Source organism: Stomoxys calcitrans, chromosome 1 (assembly GCF_963082655.1).
Source record: "Stomoxys calcitrans chromosome 1, idStoCalc2.1, whole genome shotgun sequence".
NCBI lineage: Eukaryota > Metazoa > Arthropoda > Insecta > Diptera > Muscidae > Stomoxys > Stomoxys calcitrans.
The window spans coordinates 222,638,593-222,652,816 of record NC_081552.1 but is presented as its reverse complement, the minus strand read 5'-3'; the positions used below and the strand labels follow the sequence as shown (position 1 = coordinate 222,652,816).

General features: G+C 38.1%; 1 protein-coding gene across 1 annotated transcript in view; it reads right to left on the bottom strand.

Annotated features, from left to right (window-relative positions):
* Positions 1-14,224, bottom strand: part of LOC106093246 (glucose transporter type 1) — a 308,325-nt gene that overhangs the window by 26,618 nt on the left and 267,483 nt on the right. The window contains exon 16 of the mRNA XM_059368524.1: positions 6,625-6,728. Within this exon, the coding sequence (XP_059224507.1) occupies positions 6,625-6,728 (104 nt within the window). The remainder of the gene's footprint in view (positions 1-6,624; positions 6,729-14,224) is intronic.

The following is a 14,224-nucleotide window of genomic DNA, read 5'->3' as shown; positions in this document are numbered from 1 at the left end:
AATAAAAACTTGTAAAACTGTGTGTGATAACAATGTATGAAAGGAAATCACAAACTTTTGAAGCTCTAAGCTGATTAATTAAAATTTTATACGTCCCTAAAATCACTAGTCAAAGTTCAGGAACTTTGGTCGTGGTGTCTACAGAACTGCAAAAATTCTACTATTACTGAAGTTTTGGCTATTCGATCTGTAGAGGTCGAATAGCCACCGTAGCGCAGAGGTTCGCATGTCCGCCTGGGTTCGAATCCTGGCGAGACCATCAGAAAAAATGTTTCAGCGGTGGTTTTCCCCTCCTAATGCTGGCACCATTTGTGAGGTACTATGCCATGTAAAACTTCTCTCCAAAGCGATGTCGCACTGCGGCACGCCGTTTGGACTCGGCTATAAAAAGGAGGCCCCTTATCATTGAGCTTAAACTTTAGTCGGAATGCACTCTTTGATATGTGAGAAGTTTGGCCCCGTTCCATAGTGGAATGTTCATGGGCAAAATTTGCAATAAAACATAGGGCCCTATCATTATGATCCCTGATATTGACATTGATAAATGAAGGGAGGACAGATAGACCATTTCTACAGTGAAAGAGATTGCTCAAATATACACTGAAAAAATTTTTGCCCTAATTTCAAAGATTCGAGCCAAAGATTAGATTTTAAGAAGATCATTAATTATCCAACTTTTTTAAGGAAACATTCCCGTGACAAATATTTTTCTTCATATAAGGATTTTTATACCCACCACCGTAGGATAGGGGCTATATTCATTTAGTCATTCCGTTTGCAACACATCGAAATATCGATTTCAGTGCCATAGGCGGACATGCTGACCTCTGCGGTACAGTGGCCTCTACTGTTTAACCTCTACCTATCCTCTATTCCAGAACAATTTGTGATAAAGTCAAAAGTAGAAACAAGGTCCTCAAGTCACTTGCCAGCAGCACTTAGGGTACTGACAAAGAAACCTTGTTGACATCGTACAAAGTAATTTGCCGGTCTGTGGTAAGTTATGCAGCGCCAGTGTGGTCTCGTCTGCTCTACGACACGCTTGGAATAATATTCAGATTGTCAGAATACCGCTCTCCAAACTGCGACGGGCTGTCTTCTCAGTTCTCACGAGGACCACCTCCATTAGGAGACAAAGATCCTACCAGTGCGAAGACATAACTACATGCTGTCTAAGCAATATCTTTTGGGCTGTTATCGCAGAGACCATTGAAATCATCATCTTGTGGATAGATATCTACCGCCAAGAAGCCTTAAGGTATATCTACATGATTTAGAGCGTGAGGTTCAGTGCTACAAAAGATAACCTCTAGATCAAGCGGTATATCAAGCAGGTCTAGACAACATTCATGCAGACACGGTAACAGATGCCCAATATAGCTACAGTGTAAATGTTGTCCTTGGAGAACGAACGCCTGCCCTTGCACCTAAAGAATTTGACCTCTATCCCGGCAAATCGGAGTAGTTCTGGCTCAATTGCGATCGAGCAGATGCGGCCGCCTCCACTCTTACAGAGCAAAGATTGATGCGGACGTGCAGGATGTATGTCCCGATTGTGACCAGGGACCACATGACACACGTCACCTATTTAACTGCCAAGCCAGACCCACTCGACTCAGAACCAGATCCCCGTGAACGCACCCTAACTTAGTCACATAGTTCCTGGATCTGGACACTCAACAGAATCGAGCAGAAGAAAGATAGAACACAACACACAACAACCTAAGCCAGTAATCGGCTTGCTGTGCGCTCTTAATACTAAAAAGTCATCTCGAAAAAGAAAATCTATGTCAGGAATTCCGTGTTCTTGATAATACTCTTAATTGTTTTTTATACCACCCCCTAAGTGGGTTCATGTCTGGTATTGTGTCCCCGCCTAAGTGCCGGTGTCTGTTAGCCGAAAGCCGGTCAGAACATAGGACATAGAAAATGCTCCAACGTCTCATTACTTTACCCCACACATGCTATCACTTGCCGCACCGATTTTTCATAAGTGAGCTCGCTTGTAGTCCTGCATATCCCGTTATAATACCGAAAGCTATACTGACTTCCTTCTTATGTCTTATATAGGATTTTCGCCATTACACAATGTTACGCTCCTTCACACAGTTACATGCCTTTAACTCAGACTTCGTCACCTCGAAAAGCTTATGGTTAACACAGTATATTGTCGGCAGTCTTCTGGCCTTCACTGCTAACTCGACTTCTCTTTCATTCCCTCTTACTCCGCTATGACCCCGCATTCAAACGATGTGGATTGCGTCATTCTCAGAAAAGGCGTTAATCTCTCTTTTTTATTCTCCAAGACCTTTGTGATCTTACCATCCTGGCCAGTTTGCTGTTCGTAAAGATGTTCACACTTCACATCCTCGCGTGAAGACCACACCATCTCACGCATTCCGTGATCGCCTGGATCTCTGCCTGTATTACGGCCAGACAGTCGAAAAAGAGTAAAGTCCCTGTGTTCTCAATGTAATCCCCTAGGCCCACTCTGTGCTTTAGCTTTGATCCATATGTGTAATATGACTTTTAGATGGCAATACCACAGTTCCGTCAATTCAAGAGCGGTGTCTCGCACCCGACCTCAAGTATCATTTCAGGTGTCCGATCGGAAACCTCTCCTATTCCATCCAGGTTTCCTATCGTCGGCTCGATTATATCGTGGTGGCATGACCTGCTCCTATCCTCTACCATCGCGTTTAATATCACTACCATAGTGGCTGCCTAACACTTAATCTGTATGTCTATGGGTCGGATATCTAAAATAGTCAACAATGACCTCGTGGACATGGTCCTCATGGCCCCGCCTATGCCAAAACAACATGTTTTCTCTGTATTATCCTGTATTATTATCAAGTTTCACTTTTTCTCCATCGCAGTAAGTAAGTATGGTTCTAGTCACGCTCCTGTAGAGCCAGTAGACTATCCTCAGATTCAGGCCCCATTTCGAGCGTAGGGCCCGTCTACATAGTGCACAACATCTGTTGTCTTCTCGGTGCGCTCCTGAATTCAGTTCCCTCTCCAAGATCACTCCTAAGTATTTGACCTTGTCAGATATCGAAATCGTTCCATTGAAGAAACGTGGTGCGTCACATCCCACCTTCGTCTTCCTCGTGAATAGCAGATTTCACTCTTCACTAGGATAACATTGAGACCCCTAGCCCAGTCGTATGTCATCTGCAAGACCGTTTGGTATAACTGATTCGAATCCTTATCTCTTAGAATCCCTATAACATAATCTCAAATGTTCATCGGTTCAAATCCCTCTCTCCAAGCGTCTCGGAAAAAACTATGAAAATTGTATCTAAGGTGGGAGAAATGGTACATTTAGGGCCGCAATTGGTACCATTTGGTAATCAGTGCGGGACACTCACACGTCAGATGTTCTATAGTTTCTTCTTTCTCGACGTTCTGAGAGCTATTGCAGAAGTCGTTAATGGCACCCTTAAGTCTGTCAGCATGTTGATCAGACAGTGAGCTGTCATGTCAGGAAACAATAGGTGAGACGTCTGTTCTACCCAGCTACGGCAAAGCGGTAGACCTCTTCAAGTCTGGTTTAGACTGTATAATTTAGGGAATGCTCCCCCCCCCCCCCCTTTCTGACCGTCTATCATTCGTTGATCTTTGGACCTGATCACGAAGAACTGGGTTACAAGTTGCTAGAGGCATGCCAACAGTTTCCAATACCCCTGGAATGTAGTTCCTAGTCTCACAATTCCCTGGGATATCTCCATGATCGGCATTCCGAACAAATGCATTTTGAACTCTTCAGCGAACTTGTTGAAAGATCTGCTACAGTTGATCTTGAAATTTTCACAGATAGTGCATAATGACCCCGTGGTGAAAATAGGGTACTACATTTTTTGATATCTTAAGGGGGGGCGGACCCTCCCCCTTACCCTAATTTCCGGAAACGCCAGATCTCGGAGATGGGTGGTGCGATTTAAGCAAAAATTTGTGTGCTCTCATATAGTACCCTAAAAATAAAAATTTGGTATCCAAATTTCGGATGGGGTACCTAGGGGGGCTGCCCCACCCTAAAACCTACCAATCATACATTTAGACCGATCACGACAATATGGGACTCAAATGAAAGGTATTTAGGATAAGAAAACGTATCTGATATCCAATTGTCGGACCAAGTGCTAGGGGGACCACTCTAAGCCCCAAAACATACCTAAATCGGACATATTTACCGACCATGGCAATATGGGACTCAAATGAAAGGTATTTGCGAGTAGAATACGAATCTGATATCCAAATGTGCGACCACGTTTCTGGGAGTCCTCCGCTTGCCCAAAACACACCCCAAACCGAACTTATTTACTGACAATGGAAAAATGGGGCTTAAATAAAAGGTATTTGAATGTAGAATATGAATCTGGTATCCAAAAATGGGACCAAGTGTTTGGGGGGCCGCCTCTCCCCAAAAAACATCCCCCAAAGGGGACAAATTTAAGGCCATAGCAATATGGGGCTCAAATGAAAGGTCTTTGAGAGTAAAGCACGAATGTGATATCAATATTCGGGAAAAGTATTTGCGAGTAGAATACGAATCTGACATCCAAATGAGGGACCACGTTTCTGGGTGTCAAGCCCTTGCCCAAAACACCCCCCAAACAGGACTTATTTACCGACCATGGGAATATGGGGTTTAAAAAGTATTTGAATGTAGAATATGAATCTGATATCCAAATATGGGTCCTGGTGGCCGTCTCTCAACAAAAACATCAACCAAAGGGGACAAATTTAGCAATATGGGGCTCAAATAAAAGGTCTTCGGGAGTAAAGCACGAATTTGATATCAATATTCGGGAAAAGTGTCTATGGGGCCACCCCACCCCCACAACACCACCCAAATAGTAAATATTTTCTGACTATTGCAGTGGAACACGAATCCGATATATATTTTCAAGCCCAACTCACTGAGTGGCCGCTCATTCCTCAAAATACCCCCCCAAACCGGTCATGTTTGCCGACTATGGAAGTATGGGGCTCAAATTAAAGGTATGTGGCAGTAGACCACGTATCTGATATCAACATCAACAACTGTCTAGGGGACGTCCCACCACCATAACAACCCCCACATAGGACGTATTTGCTCACCAAGACAATTTGGATCTTAAAGAGAGTGGAACAAAATATATATGGGTTTTAGGGCCAATACCCCAAACCAGACATATTTGCTGACTTTTGCAATAAACAGTTTAAATGAGATAAGAAAACGAATTTCATATCCAGTTTTGAGGCCAATGGCAATATGGGGTTCAAATAAATCATGTATAGATATATGAGAATAGAGCACATTGCTGATATATTTTTCGGGCTTAGTGTTTTGGGGGACCACCCCAATTCCCGAAATACCTCTAAATCGGGCATATTTACCGACCATGTCAATGTGGAGCTTAAATGAAAGGAATTGGGTGGTAGAGCAAGAATTGATACCCATTTCCGGGACCAATTTTCTGGGGATCTACCCCTTTCCCAAAATACCCCACAAACAGCAGTTTTTTAGTGACCATCGCAATATGGGGCTCAAATAAAGGTATGCGGGAGTAAAATGCGAATTTGATATCCAAATGTAGGACCATGTAATTAGGGCATCACCCTTTTCCCAAAAAAAATGTTCGACCATGCCAATATATGGCTCAAATGAAAGGTATTTGAGATTAGAAAACGAATTTGATAACCTATTTTGGGGCCATGTGTTTGGGGGACGCCTCATCCTGTAAACTCCTATTAAGCCAATGGCAATATGGGGTTTAACTAAATTGAGAGAAGAGCACGATGCTGATATTTTTTTCACGGTCAAGTATCTGGAGGACCACCTCTCCCCCGAAAACACCACTAAATCAGACATCATGAGAAAATCGGGCTGAAATGAGGTATTTTAAGAAAGGAGTACACCTTACATCCGAACTTAAATTCGTAGACCAATAAAGATCATATGGGATTCAGTTAAAGGCACTTATATTGCTATACTGTTAGTCAAGTGTTCATGGTATTTCACTAAAAGATCTTTAATTGTCGAAAATAAATATTCCAAGGTAGCTTTTGTTCCATATAAAGTAAAAGATGGCGCAGCGGAGCGGGCCCCGGTCAGCTAGTGTTGTCTAAAGTCAAAGACACACAATTTCCACAAAATTTTCTTCCCACTCTTCTGTATACATTTTCCATAAATTTGCTTTCACACACAGTTTAATAAACAATCTAAAAAATAAAACAAAATACAAATAAACTTTTTCAGATTAAAAAAAAAAAAAAAAATTCTACAGAAACATTTAACTTTGACACTTACATATGAGTTAGTACACTCTACTTCATTAGACAAATGTATGTTGGTTGTTGGTAGTTACTTTAGTTTCTTTGTCTATGTTTATGAGTAACCACAAAAACAAAAACTAAGTACGTTAAAAAAAATAAAATCTAATCACGAAAACATAACAAATTGAAGCTATTACTAAAACGAAAAACAAAAGACAATACAACATGGAATTGTGTAGAACGAATAGTCATAGTTGAGTTGTAGTAGAAGTAATAGTAGTGGGGGTGATAGTTGATTATTTGTTGTTGTTGTATTTTATAATGAATATATATGTAGGATATATAATAGAAATCTCTTACGTGAATCATGTTGGGTTTTCTCCTCAGACACCATGAGGGCGGCATGTTCGATGCCCGAATTCATACTTTGTGGCTCCGAACTATTTGTGCAGTTTTGCATACTCCTGAAATTCGCACACTCTACGATTATGTTTTAAATTGTAAGGGTATTTTTTGTATACATATTATAATTTTTTTTTTTTTTGGCAATAATTAATAATTACACAAAGAAAAACCAAGAGAAGTGTATTTCTTTGTTTGTTTTTCTCTTTAATCCAAATTGTTGTAAACTGTACACACACGTGTGGTTTGGAGCGAAATAGAACCACAAAGACTTGAATATACTGAGAGCAAAATCTTATTTGGTTTTTTTTTTGATTTATGAGTTTTGCTTAGGGACTATGAATAGAAAGTGGTAAGTGGACATATCCGTTGTTTGTTGACAAAGGATACAAGGTTTTAAGGCAACTTCCTATTGTACACAAGTTTCAGTTGATTTTGTTTTTATAAAAAAATTCTACAGAATATCTAATCATTGGTAGTGTTCACTTTGTATTTTTTATTGAAAATTATAAACACACATAACAATTGCTTGAAGAAAGCACATTTTGTTTCAAGAGACACCGACGCACCTTGCACAGTGGGACAGAATCAATCATAAACAAGTAAAGAAAGGCCAAAGTCGGGCGGAGGCGACTATATAATACCCTACACCTACAATACAATTACAAATTCGGGCAATATATAAGTATATGAGAGCTATATCTAAATCTGAACCGACTTTTTACGAAATTTGAAAATTGTTGTTAACACGGCCACATAAATGCAAATCCGGCGATAAAAATATATGGAAGCTATATCCAAAACTGAAACGATATTTACGAAATCTTGCAGATATGTTAAGATCAGCAACAAAACAATCTGTTCCAAATTTTGTGCAGATCGATTGAAAATTGTAGTTATAACGGCCATTAAAGTGCAAATCGGGCGATATATATAAATGGAAGCTATATCTAAATCTGAACCGATTTTGATGATCTCTTACAGATATGTTGAGATCAGTAACAAAACAATCCAAGCCGAATTTGATGCAGATCAGTTGAAAAATGTAGTTACTACGGCGATAAAAGTGCAAATCGGGCGATATATATATATGGGAGCTATATCCAAATCTGAACCGATTTTAATGAAACTTTGCAGATATGTTAAAATCAGCCACACGACAATCGGTGCCAAATTTTGTGCAGATCAATTGAAAATTGTAGTTAATACAGCCATTAAAGGGCAAATCGGGCGATACATATAAATGGAAGCTATATCTAAATCTGAACCGATTTTGATGATTTCTTACAGATATGTTGAGATCAGTAACAAAACAATCGAAGCCGAATTTGATGCAGATCAGTTGAAAAATGTAGTTACTACGGCGATAAAAGTGCAAATCGGGCGATATATATATATGGGAGCTATATCCAAATCTGAACCGATTTTGATGAAACTTTGCAGATATGTTAAAATCAGTCACAAGACAATCGGTGCCAAATTTTGTGCAGATCAGTTGAAAAATGTAGTTACTACGGCCAAAAAAGTGAAAATCGGGCTATATATATTGTGGAAGCTTTATCTAAATCTGAATCGATTTTGATGAAATCTTGCAGATATGTTAAGATCAACCCCAAGACAATCTGTGCCAAATTTTGTGCAGATCGGTTGAAAGTTGTAGTTAATATGGCCATTAAAGTGCAAATCGGGCGATATATATATTTGGAAGCTATATCTAAATCTGAATCGATTTCGATGAAACTTTGCAGATATATTCAGATGAGTAAAAAAACAATCCAAGCCAAATTTTGTTCTCATCGGTTGAGAAATGTAGTTACTATTGCCATTAAAGGGCAAATCGGGCGATAAATATATATATGGAAGCTATATCTAAATCTGTACCGATTTTGATGAAATCTTGAAGATATATTAAGATGAGTAACAAAACAATCCGTGCCAAATTCTATGCAGATCGGTTGAAAATTGTAGTTACTACAGCCATTAAAGTGCAAATCGGGGGATATATATCTATGGAAGCTATATCTAAATCTGTACCGATTTTGATGAAATCCTGCAAATATGTTAAAATCAGCAACAAAACAATCTGTGCCAAATTATATGCAGATCGGTTAAAAATTGTAGTTACTACAGCCATTAAAGTGCAAATCGGGCGATACATATATATGGGAGCAATATCTGAATCTGAACCGATTTTTACTAAAGTCAGTAGCGTTCGTCTTTGAGCTAAAAAATTGACATGTGCAAAATTTCGTGACGATTGGACAACAAATACGACCTGTACCTTGATTACAAGAATACATGGACTCACAGACGGACATGGCCAGATCGTTTCAGAATGACGAGACGTTCAAGAATATATATACTTTCAGACCATAATAAACGCGTATATTGATGGTCATGAGAGGATCCGTCGTACAAAATTTCAGACAAATCGAATAATAATTGCGACCACTAAAGGCTCAAGAAGTCAAGATCCCAGATCGGTTTATATGGCAGCTATATCAGGTTGTGGACTAATTTGAACCATATTCAGCACAGTTGTTGGATATCATGAAAAAAAACGTCATGCTAAATTTCAGCCAAGTTGGATAAGAATTGCGCGCTCTAGTGGCTCAAGAAGTCAAGATTCAAGATCGGTTTATATGGCAGCTATATCCAAAACTGAACCGATATTGACCAAATTGCAGAAAGATGACGGGAGGCCTAACACAGCTCACTGTCCCAAATTGCAGCAAATTCGGATAAAAAATGTGGCTTTTATGGGCCTAAGACCCTAAATCGGAGGATCGGTATATATGGCAGCTATATCCAAAACTGGATCGATTTGAGCCAAATTGACGAAGAGTGTCGAAGGGCCTAACACAGCTCACTCTCCCAAATTGCAGCAATAATAAATGTGGCTTTTATGGGCCTAAGACACTAAATCGGAGGATCGGTATATATGGCAGCTATATCCAAAACTGGACCGATTTGAGCCAAATTGACGAAGAACATCGAAGGGCCTTACAAAACTCACTGGCCCAAATTTAAGCAAAATCGGATAATAAATGTGGCTTTTCTGGGCCTAAGACCCTAAATCGAGAGATCGGTCTATATGGCAGCTATATCCAAAACTGGACCGATCTTTACCAATTTGCAGAAAGATGTCGATGGGTCTAACACAGCTCACTGTCCCAAATTGCAGCAAAATCGGATAATAAATGTGGCTTTTCTGGGCCTAAGACCCTAAATCGGAGGATCGGTATATATGGCAGCTATATCCAAAACTGGACCGATTTGAGCCAAATTGACGAAGAATGTCGAAGGGCCTAACACAGCTCACTGTCCCAAATTTCAGCAAATTCGGATAATAAATGTGGCTTTTATGGGCCTAAGACCTTAAATCGAGAGATCGGTCTATATGGCAGCTATATCCAAATTTTGACCGATTTGGGCCAAATTGACGAAGAATATCGAAGGGCCTTACAAAACTCACTGGCCCAAATTTCAGCAAAATCGGATAATAAATGTGGCTTTTATGGGCCTAAAACCTTAAATCTGGCGATCGGTCTATATGGCAGCTATATCAAAATCTGGACAGATTTGGACCAAATTGACGAAGGATGTCGAACCTAACTCACTGTCTTAAATTTCAGCAAAATCGGATAATAAATTTGTCTTTTATGGGCCAGAGACCCTTAATGGGTGGATCGGTCTATATGGAGGCTATATCAAGATATAGTTCGATATAGCCCATCATCGAACTTAACCTGCTTATGGATAAAACAAGGTTCAGTGCAAAGTTTCAACTCAATATCTCAGTTTTTAAAGACTGTAGTGTGATTTCAACGGAAAAGAAATCACACTAGATTTTTACGCTGATCAAGAATATATATATATACTTTTTAGGGTCGGAAATGGATGGATATATCGATGTGTTGCAAACGGAATGACAAAGTGAATATACACCCATCCTTCGGTGGTGGGTATAAAAATGTCTAATATCTAAATGAAATTTATGAAATTTCATCAAAATCGGACAAGGGAATCCAGCGTCAAGCGTAAATGGGTTAATATGGGAGCTATATCCAATTCTGAACCGAACCCCAACGACCCAAATGAATAAAAAGCATCTATGGAAAATTTCAAGGGGATACCTTTATACATGCGACCGCTATCGTGATTATCCGACGGACAGAGGTATATGGCTAGACTGACTAAGAATGTCAAGAATATCAAGATTATATATGGCTTATAGCGTCGCAGATTAATATTCCTCCATCTATGGACTGATTTATCCAATTTAGAATTCCAACCGAGCAACATCAATATGAAATATTTTCGCATAGTTTGTTCGAAATTTAGTTTCCTTTCGACAAACATATGATAGGACATCCAAGTTTATAGGATCTGGGAATAGTATTTTGAGGTATTACAAACATATTGAGGAAGTTGGCACCCATCTTTCTATGTTGGACATAAAGGAAGCGCCAATTCACTTCGCTATTTGAAATTTCATTGAACTTGGATGATAAATACGCTTTTAATACCCTCAAGAGGTAAAAAAGAATGATTGGATTATTTGGAAGCTGTATCGGCTTATGTATATCGCAGGAAGCAAGTCTGCCTTCTTCTTGAAAATATGACTAAATGTTCATTTCTCACATTGTTTTTTAGTTTCCATCAAACAAACTTCCTAATAAAGACCATACCAATTGTTTTTTATAAAAATTTTCACGCCCTAACATTATCCTTTGGAGTTACACTTGTGATACAGATACATCCATTCACCACTTTATAAACATATCGCAAAGATTACTCATTACAAAAGAAGAATAATGTCACAACTAATGTGATGACTTTGAAAAATACAACTCTCTCTCTCAACAATAAATTGCCACTTTTCTCTACTAGTAGCCCTACAGATAAAATTCGATGTGCGTATTAAATGAAAGGGCTTCTTCAATGAATTCTTTACACTTGTATTCTGTGAATTTTCCATTCAAGTTTTGCCATAAGACATCATGAAATTAAATTTTTTATGTTTTAAAACTAGGAAATGGTATGTGGGTTTTGCATGATTACATTTTCAAAATATTTGATTAATATGACGAGTGGAATTTACATCAATTTGAAATCTTCTTTTGATATAACCAAATTTTATATATTTTATATACGATTATTAATATTTATAATGTGAATGATGATGGAAAGGGATATAATCAAACAATACTCAAGTTGAACAAAATCATAAATTAAAATCTGTCACAATAAATGAAGTACCATACTTACTTAGGCATACATCACTGTTTAAAATTGAATAATAAGTTTATAACAAGAAGCTTTAATCATAAGCCTAAATAATTAACAGTTTAAGTTAATAGTCAATTAAAGTTTAAAGTAAATTATTATTAGCATTATTGTTTTTATTTATACCCTCCACCATAGGATGGGGATATACTAATTTCACCATTCCGTTTGTAACATCTCGAAACATGCATCTAAGACCCCATAAAGTATATATTGGGTTGCCCAAAAAGTAATTGCGGATTTTTCAGGACGACCAAATGAAGTTGATGATGACCAAATCAAAGCATTAATCGAATTGGATCGTCATGTAACTGAGCGTGAGATAGGAGAGAAGTTAAATATACCAAAATCAATCGTTCATTATCCCATAAAAAGTCTTGGACTGGTGAAAAAGCTTGATATTTGGGTACCACATGTATTGAAAGAATTCATTTAACAAACCGAATCAACGCTTGTGATATGCACCTTAAACGCAATGAATTCGATCCGTTTTTAAAACGAATCACAACTGGAGATGAAAAATGGATTGTTTACAACAACGTTAGTCGAAAACGATCATGGTCCAAGCATGGTGAACCAGCTCAAACCACTTCAAAGGCTGATATCCACCAAAAGAAGGTTATGCTGTCTGTTTGGTGGGATTGGAAGGGTGAGCTGCTTCCAAGGAACCAAACGATTAATTCGGATGTTTACTGTCAACAATTGGACAAATTGAATACAGCCATCAAGGAGAAGCGACCAGAATTGGTCAATCAAAAAGGTGTCATATTCCACCAGGACAACGTTAGACCGCACACATCTTTGGTCACTCGCCAAAAACTGAGTGAGCTTGGCTGGGAACTTTTATTGCATCCACCATATAGCCCTGACCTTACACCATCAGACTACCATTTATTTCGATCTTTGCAGTACTCCTTAAATGGTAAAACTTTCGGCAATGATGAGGCTATAAAATCGCACTTGGTTCAGTTTTTTGCAGATAAAGGCCAGAAGTTCTATGAGCGTGGAATACTAAATTTGCCAGGAAGATGGCAAAAGGTTATCGAACAAAATGACAGTTATATATTTGATTAAACTTCATTCTAAGTTTTATTAAAAATGCATCCGCAATTACTTTTTGGGCAACCCAAAAAGTAATTGCATTATTAGCATTATTGTTTTTATTTATACCCTCCACCATAGGATGAGGGTATACTAATTTCATCATTCCGTTTGTAACACCTCGAAACATGCATCTAAGACCCCATAAAGTATATATATATTCTTGTTCGTCATGAAATTTTAAGTCCATCTTGCCATGTCCGTCCGTCCATCCGTCCGTCCATCTATCCGTCTGTCTGTCTGTCCGTCCGTCTGTCTGTCGAAAGCACCCAAACTTTCGAAGGAGTAAAGCTAAGCGCTTGAAATTTTGCACAAATACTTCTTATGAGTGTAGGTCGGTTAGGATTGTAAATGGGCCATATCGAACCATGTTTTGATATAGCTGCCATATAAACCGATCTTGGGTCTTAACTTCTTCGGCCTCTTATCCGATTTGTCTGTAATTGTGCACGTAGTGCTTCGGTACCACTTCCAACAATTGTGCTAATTATGGTCCGAATCGGTCTATAACCCGATATAGCTGCCATATAAACCGATCTTGGGTCTTGAATTCTTGAGCCTCTAGAGGGCGCAATTATTATCCGATTTGTCTGTAATTGTACACGTGGTGTTTTTGTATCACTTACAACAACTGTGCTAAGTACGGTCCGAATCGGTCTTTAACCCGATATAGCTGCCATATAAACCGATCTTGGGTCTTGAATTCTTGAGCCTCTAGAGGGCGCAATTCTTATCCGATTTGTCTGAAATTTTGCACGTAGTGCTTCGGTACCACTTCCAACAACTGTGCTAATTACGGTCCGAATCGGTCTATAACCCGATATAGCTGCCATATAAACCGATCTGGGGTCTTTACTTCTTGAGCCTCTAGAGGGCGCATTACTCATTTTATTTTATTTTATTTTATTTTATTTTATTTCATTTTATTTTATTTTATTTTATTTTATTTTATTTTATTTTATTTTATTACTTCATTTTATTTTATTTTATTTTATTTTATTTTTTTTTATTTTATTTTATTTTATTTTATTTTATTTTATTTTATTTTATTTTATTTTATTTTATTTTATTTTATTTTATTTTATTTTATTTTATTTTATTTTATTTTATTTTATTTTATTTTATTTTATTTTATTTTATTTTATTTTATTTTATTTTATTTTATTTT